Raw genomic sequence first — 7,493 nt, 5'->3', positions numbered from 1 at the left:
TGTGAATTGATTAGTTGTTTATTATGATAACTTAGTCTATTTTTCATTTAGAAAAATAAATAAATGAAGAATTAGCTACTTTACATGGCCCTATTTTCCTCAATCTGCTCTGCTAAGCATCCTAAGACCTCATAAATTTCCCCTACAAGAGTGTGTGATCTATCTCCAGCAACAAACAAATCAAGACCCTGCTTTCCTTCAATGCAACTCCAAGCTGGCTTCTTCCTGAACTCTTTTTCTCTCATAAATTTTCTGATGTTCTCTACTTGATTCCATTTGTCATTGCTAGCTTGGATATTACTCAGTACAACATGATATCCAATATTATCCGGTTCCAAGTCGAGAAGTTTTTGAGCTGCATAAATGGCGATTCTAACATCTGAATGTATCCTGCATGAGGCAAGCAGAGCACCCCAAATCCTACCATCTGGCTCAATATTCATACTGTTAATAATACCGAGAGCTTCATCAAGATTCCCAGATCTGCCAAGTACATCCACCATGCAAGTATAGTGAGTTAGCTCAGGAATGATGCCAAACTTTTCAATCATGCAACCAAACAACTTGCGAGCTTCATTAACAAGTCCTGAGTGACTACAAGCAGATATTGCATTTAGAAAGGTTACACTGTTCGGTTTGATACCTTCCTCTTGCATTTGGTGAAATAATGCCAAAGCATCTATGCCATATCCATGAATCGCATACCCATCAATCATTGAACTCCATGCTATGATATCTTTGTCAGCCATGCGATCAAAACATCTTCTAGCCAAATCGATACTCCCACAATTAGCATACATATTCAGGATGGAGGTTTCCAATGATTTAGAGTCTGCAACAAAATTGCTCCTTATGATGTAGCCATGAATTCCTTTGCCAAATTGCAGAGCACCCAAATGTGTATATGTGACAACTAATCCTTGTAGTGAATGAGCAGTGGGTTCAAATCCATCATTCTGCATTCTCCAAAACAGATCAATTGCTTCTCTGAACTGTCCATTCTGAATAAAGCCCCACATCATAACTGTCCTTGTGGTACTGCACTTGGTATTGAACTCTTCAAATAATCTAACAGATGATGCCAATTCACCACATTTAGCATAAAGATCCAGAAGAGAAGCATGCAGAATTACATCCATGAATCCTATTTTAACTACAACACAGTGCAACTTTTTGCCCTGCCGAAGATGCCGACACTTTGTTAAAGCTGAGAGAACTGAAGTTAAAGTCTCGAAACTAGGATTCGTTTCGACCTTCATCTTCTCGTAGAGATCGATTACTTTGGAGATATCCGGTACAGAAGAATACCCTGAAATCATAATGTTCCATGAAACAACACTTCTCTTCTGAATCCTACTGAAGAACTCCATTGCCTCTTGTAAAATGCCTACCTTGGTAAGGAGCGTCAAAATTGAATTTTCCACGAGTTCATGGCCTTCAAATCCACTCTTGACTGCAAAGCCATGCAATTGCCTTCCCCCAACAGAGTCTTTCTTAATAAGACATGCTCTCAGAACGATCGCCAGTGTCACCGGGCTAGGCCCACAACCATCCATTCGCATCCCATGAAACAACGAAGATGCCTCCCGACAGTCTCCAATCTGAACATAACCTGAGATCATAGAAGTCCATGAAACCACATCTCTCACACACATTTCATCAAACATTTGGCGTGCGGAACAGATAGAACCATATCTAACGTGCAACTCTATCATGGTGTTGCAAAAGTATGCATCATTACAGAAGCCCATCTGGATGCCAAGACAGTGGACTGCTTCTCCAACGTCAAATCGCCGGGTGAGTGACGAAACAGCACGGTTTACGAGGGGAAGCGTGAGACGGTCAGGTCGAGCACCTGAGCTCCGGAGGGTGGAGAAGATGGAGAGAGCTTCGTCGAAGAGCCCGGAATCGACGTGATCTTTTAGGATCGAATTCCATTGGTGAATGCTGGCCTTGTTAAGATTACAAGGGAGATGAGAAGAGGAGGGAGTGGGTTTTGGAGTGACGGGCGGTGAGAAAAGCCTGGTGCCGATAAGAAAAGCTTCGAGCTTTACGAAAGTTTTGTGGGATTTGGATCGATGTAACATCGACGAGGAGATTAGTTCTAAGAGAGTGGGATTTAATCCCATCATAACTTAGACATGGACAATGGATGACATTATTCGAACACGGCGAACTCCAGTAACTTGTACGAAAATTTGCAAATAACCCCCTACTATTTAGTAATTTTATAATTAAATTAAGCTATTTTGATGGTATTTTAGGTGGCGATTTATATCATAAACTATTATAGTTTATGGTTTTTATTTTTACTTTATAGTTTTATATCATCTTTTTTCCAAAATACTAAAAATAAGCTTGCATCAAATTTAAGAATATCTCTTAGCATTAAATGCATAGAGATCTCATATAGTTTATAAAGTATAGAAATTTTTTTACTGATTTTTATACATTTTTCATAACTCCTCATTTCTTCTCTATAATATTAATCTCTTCCTCTTTAATGATAACAAGCTTTTCATTAAGGCCCAATCTCCTATATCATTAGCCTCCTCCCTTCTCCTTCTTCATGATAAGAAAACTAGGTTTTGCTAAAAAAAAATTTTTTTATATCTTAATATATTGAAGCAATCTCTAAATTAAATATTGAAACAAAAAAAATCAAAGTTATCTGACTTAGTACTTACCAATATTCAAACAAATTAGTTTATAGTTTTATTATCACTATGAAGGTTGATAGAAAATCAAAACTAAATTATTCTTAGCTATAATTCATGTGGATGACTTATCCCTCTTAAAATATTAGTTATATAGAAACTATACATAGCAATCTATAGTGATAGTGGTTAGAATAATTTTTTAAATTTTTTCAATGTTTTTGTGTATTTGTAGTCTATTTCTTTAGTGCATGTAATTTATGTGAAAAAATTTCTTTTTTATACATTAGTTAATTATAAATTTTGTAACCATATAACTATTTGTATTTTTTTTTTTCAATTTGTAACAAGATCTATAATGTGAGTATAAAACTATCTTTTAGTATAATGCTTAATTGTAATATAATTACTAATTTTTATCCGGTATGAATACACATACAACTCATTAAATGGTGACAAATATAAAAAATTAATGGAATCCACAAATATTATTTCTATAATCCATAGATATATTGATGGAAAACATAAATATGTATTCATGATTCATAATTACTCATAAATATTTTAAATACACCATGGGTAAACAATTGGACGCAGATTATGATACTAATTGTTTATTACCTTTCCAAAGAATTTTTAATTGGTCATGATGATTAGTCTCATAACTAGGCATTTGAAAAAGTTTTATCTATCCCAAAGCAATATGAATAGTAAGAATAAACTATTAGATTTGTTTGCTTATCATACATTATGGTTCTGATGGGATCTTTCTCTACAAAATATTTTGCAAAATGGCATACTGATGACATTCTCACAAAATGATATACGGCCCAATGAATGGTCGTATTCCTCTATAGAATAATAGAAACTAAAAAGCGGAGGATTTGAAAAAGATGGGCACCCAGAGAAGGGCATCGTCGTCGAAGGTGTCGGAGCCGGAGAGAGCAAATCAGATAGGAACGGGCAAGGGGAAACCTATTGAGCACACCAGATCCTGGGCTTCTGTAGCGACGGGGAGTAAGAGTACACCAGCAAAACCGGGAGCTATACTGGAGGAGATACTAGCAAAACTTCGTAACCAACTGGAGGATAGTGTGGTGATTGAACCAGAGGTTTTGGAGAGATGTCGGGAAAGATGGAAACTATCACTCTTCGGTAGGTTCCTGGGGAAAGGCTTACCGCTGTTTCGGATGAAAGCACTGCTAGCCAAGCTATGATTTGGGATAGAGGGCTTCTCGGTCTCCGACATGGCAGAGGGGTACTATGTGTTCAGATTCGAGAAGGAAGAAGATCTGAATCATGTGCTGACCAATGGACCGTGGACAATACAAGGTCAAGTTCTCAACCTAATACCCTGGCGAAACAATTTTTGACTGTCGCTGGAGGCTTTCACCACAGCGCCAGTTTGGATACAGCTCCACAATTTACCGCAGGAATACTGGGAATTGGAAGCACTTATTCCCGTTGCTGCTTTCTTTGGCAGACCCCTATGGGTGGACGAAACAACCTTAGACCACACTAGAAGCAGATTTGCCCAGGTTTGCATAGAGGTAGACCTCAGCAAACCTCTGAAACAGCGGTCTGGCTAGGGCAAAAGGAAGAGAGAGTGGACCAAAGAGTAATGTATGAAAGCATCCAGAAATTCTGCTTCAAGTGCGGAAGGATAGGGCACAAGGCGGAAGAGTGTGGTTTCAAGCCAAAAGACAGAGCGGATGAACCGCCGGCGTCTGCAGGCGGTGAGGACGGTGGTGACCATCAAAGGACAAATCCTATCCCGTCAGAGGAAGACAAGGCGGAAGACAACTCGTACTATGGTCCATGGTGCACTGTCCAAAGGAAGCCAAGCTGGCAGGCTACCCAGAAAGGAAAAGGAACCAGTAATTCTAATCGAACTTCTGCAGAGGTGAGGAAAGAACAGGTTCCAATAGTACAAAAGAAAGAAGGGGCAAAAAATCAAAGAGAGAGGAAACCATATCCGCAGGCCAACACAGCCCAGGGCAAGGAGAAGTTTGCAGGCAAATATGGCAAAGAACACCAGCAGGCCAGCACTAGCAGGAGAGCGGAGGACGGAGGTATCATGGAAAAGGATAGCCTACGCCGAACGCATGCTCCCCATGCAAATCAAGAGTACGTAGAGAAGACAAAGAAGGTGGTAGAGTCTAACCTAAGAGAGGAAGCAGCGAAGTGGGAAACCTCGAACATGAAGCCAAGCAGGCCAGGAGGGGTGATAATTACAGAAAGATCTACGGGGCCCGATCAAAAGGGACGATCCAATGGTGTGAATCAGAAGGAAGTACGGACGGACGAGCGAGAGGTCGACACAGAAGGTGATCAATTAATGATGGACGAGACAGATTAGGAGGGCTCAAATTACAAATCGACAGCTGCCGGATCCGTGCAAGGAAGAACTACTGTTGTCCAAGGGATAACAGTACTACTGGGCTCAGGAGACCAGCGTGCTCAACGGTCGGCCTACGTTAAAACAGTTAGAAGCCACGGAGGAGTGAGGAGGACCACTAGCGAATCTCGATAAACATTTTTCAAGATGGGATAGCCTCAGCAGGGTTCACATTGGCCTCTGCGCAACAGACAAATCCTCCGGAAAAGCACAGGGAAACGGCGGCAAGAGTTAAGCAGTATTTACTATTGGCTGACCGGGAGGAGGAAGCCAGGGAGGGAGATGGAAGATAATTACAGTTGGTCCTGGCGGCAAGCCAAGGAGCTGATGCTCCGGGTGAGGAGAACATGGAGCTGGAGCATCCAAGTGAAGACACCAATGGAGGACGAAGGGATATATCCGCCTCCAAGAGAGGACGGACTCACTGACAGACCCTTCGCTCGTCATACCAAGGTTTTATCAATGTTAAAAACCTTAGTGTGGAATTGCAGAGGTGCCCGCAAGAAAGAGGCACTAGATCGCTGTAGAGTAATGATCTGGGACCACAAGTTGGACATGGTAGCCTTGCTAGAAACACATACTAGCTGGCTTGAAGCGGAGTAGGTGACAAAGAAGCTCGGAAGAGGACGGGCGTGGTTTGCCATCCCGGCGCATCACAGATCTGGAGGCATCCTGGTCTTATGGAATCGGGAGATCGGGTGGGTGGACGTGGTAGCTGTATCAAGATATGTCGTGCACCTCACCATCACCCTCACGTCGGGGCAAACCTAGATCTGGACAATGGTCTATGCCAGCACTCACATAGAAGCTCAGAAAGAACTATGGGATGAACTGATGAACATGGCCAACATCAAAATGTCGTGGGCGATTATAGGGGATTTCAACGCTTTCCTTTCCCCTCAGGAGAAGAGGTGCAGTGGAGAGGTATCCCTAGGGCTGAAGTGCAAAGCATTTGCGAAGTTTGTGGACAAAGCGGGGCTGTGCGACCTGGGCTACGAAGGCATTCCCTACGCTTGGTGCAACAACCAAAAGGGAAATCGGCGCATGTGGATCCATCTAGATAGGGCCCTGGGAAATACGGAGTGGGTGAGAGAGCACCGGCATGCAAGGTCCAAGCATCTGGACTCGGGTGCCTCGGACCATGCGCCGATCCTCCTCAGTGTTCCGGTAGCAACGGCAAAGGGTAGAAGACCTTTCCGGTTCGAACTCTACTGGATGGAATATGAGGAATGTCAAAACATAGTGAAAGACACCTGGGCACGGCACGTTGGAGGGAATCCTATGCATGCGTTCACACACCATGTAAGTGAACTCCGAAGGAGCCTGAACAGATGGAGCCGCGAGACGGTAGGGTGCATGGAACGTCGCCTGAAAGATACCAACACCTAGTTGGCAGACCTAGAAGAGCAGGACGTAAACAACCAACTGGTGGAGGAGGGAGAGCAGATGATGAGAAGCCTTTACAATCGCAAAGCTGCCCTCAACAGACAGCTAAACATCAAGTGGCTGCAAAAGGTCTCGCCTCAGGTGGACGGAGGAGGGAGACCGAAACACCAAATTCTTCCATATATTGGCTACCATGAGAAGGCAACGGAACATGATATCAGGTATCATGGACAAAAATGATAGATAGGTGCAGGATCATGAAGAAGTGTGCAAAATGTTCACCTCCTTCTACCAAAGCCTCTGGGGTGACGTTGAAGATCAGGGCGGCGGGAGTAACGAGTGGCCCTCACTATCGAGCATCTCGGCCGAAGAAGCGACCGCACTTGAGAGGCCGATAATGCTGGAGGAGATCGAAGAGGCGGTGTGGAGTATCCCGCGCGGCAAGGCCCCGGGCCCGGACGGGATGATAGCGGAAGTCTATACCAAATACTGGGATACCATCGGTGGAAGCCTTAGCCAGGCAGTTGGCCACTTTTTCACCAGCGGGGCTATGCTGAGAGCATGGGGGGAAACTTTCATAACCCTCATACCGAAGAAAGAGCACCCGACTAGGGTGGCGGACTACAAACCCATTGCGTTGTGCAATGTCATGTATAAGGTCATTGCAAAGGTCATGGCCAACCGAATAAAGATGGTGCTACCCAACCTCATCGGACCGGAGCAGGTGGCCTTCGTGGCCGGCAGAAGCATAGAAGACAATACGCTGGCAGCTCAGGAGGTGGCTCACTCCATGGCTACCGAGAAGGTAGGAAAGCCTATTATGATGATCAAGTTGGACATGGAAAAGGCGTATGATCGGATTAGTTGGCAGGCGGTGATTGGATTGCTACAGCGGATGGGCTTCCCACCGTTGTGGTGTAATTGGGTGAAGGCGTGCATCGCGTCCCCCCGTTTTGCATTGCTGATTAACGGGAGCCCGACAAACTGGATCACACCACACAGTGGTCTGCGGCAAGGAGACCCACTCTCACCCTATCTCTTCATCATCGTCA

The 7,493-nt window shown here is 43.9% G+C and overlaps 1 protein-coding gene across 1 annotated transcript; it reads right to left on the bottom strand.

Annotated features, from left to right (window-relative positions):
* Nucleotides 1-2,135, bottom strand: LOC140786873 (pentatricopeptide repeat-containing protein At1g06140, mitochondrial-like). Its single transcript, XM_073135574.1, has 2 exons — nucleotides 1,742-2,135; nucleotides 1-1,612 (listed from the first exon to the last, which is right to left on the bottom strand). Exons 1-2 carry the CDS (start codon nucleotides 2,130-2,132, stop codon nucleotides 81-83), a joined length of 1,923 nt encoding a protein of 640 aa, XP_072991675.1. The 5' UTR covers nucleotides 2,133-2,135; the 3' UTR covers nucleotides 1-80.
* Nucleotides 2,136-7,493: the final 5,358 nt, after the last annotated feature.

The sequence above is a fragment of the Typha latifolia genome, chromosome 4 (assembly GCF_019914945.1).
Source record: "Typha latifolia isolate L0001 chromosome 4, TyphaL0001v2, whole genome shotgun sequence".
In the NCBI taxonomy this organism is placed as follows: domain Eukaryota; kingdom Viridiplantae; phylum Streptophyta; class Magnoliopsida; order Poales; family Typhaceae; genus Typha; species Typha latifolia.
The sequence above is the reverse complement of the archived record's forward strand: the minus strand, read 5'-3'. Positions and strand labels throughout refer to the sequence as shown.

What these genes read in the sequence shown, in the direction of transcription:
- LOC140786873 (XM_073135574.1), bottom strand. Translation starts at nt 2,132, where the DNA reads ATGATGGGATTAAATCCCACTCTCTTAGAACTAATCTCCTCGTCGATG. An exon ending in TGGCATCCAGATGGGCTTCT is followed by an intron (nt 1,613 to 1,741) that starts GTAATGATGCAT and finishes CTATGATCTCAG; the next exon opens with GTTATGTTCAGATTGGAGAC.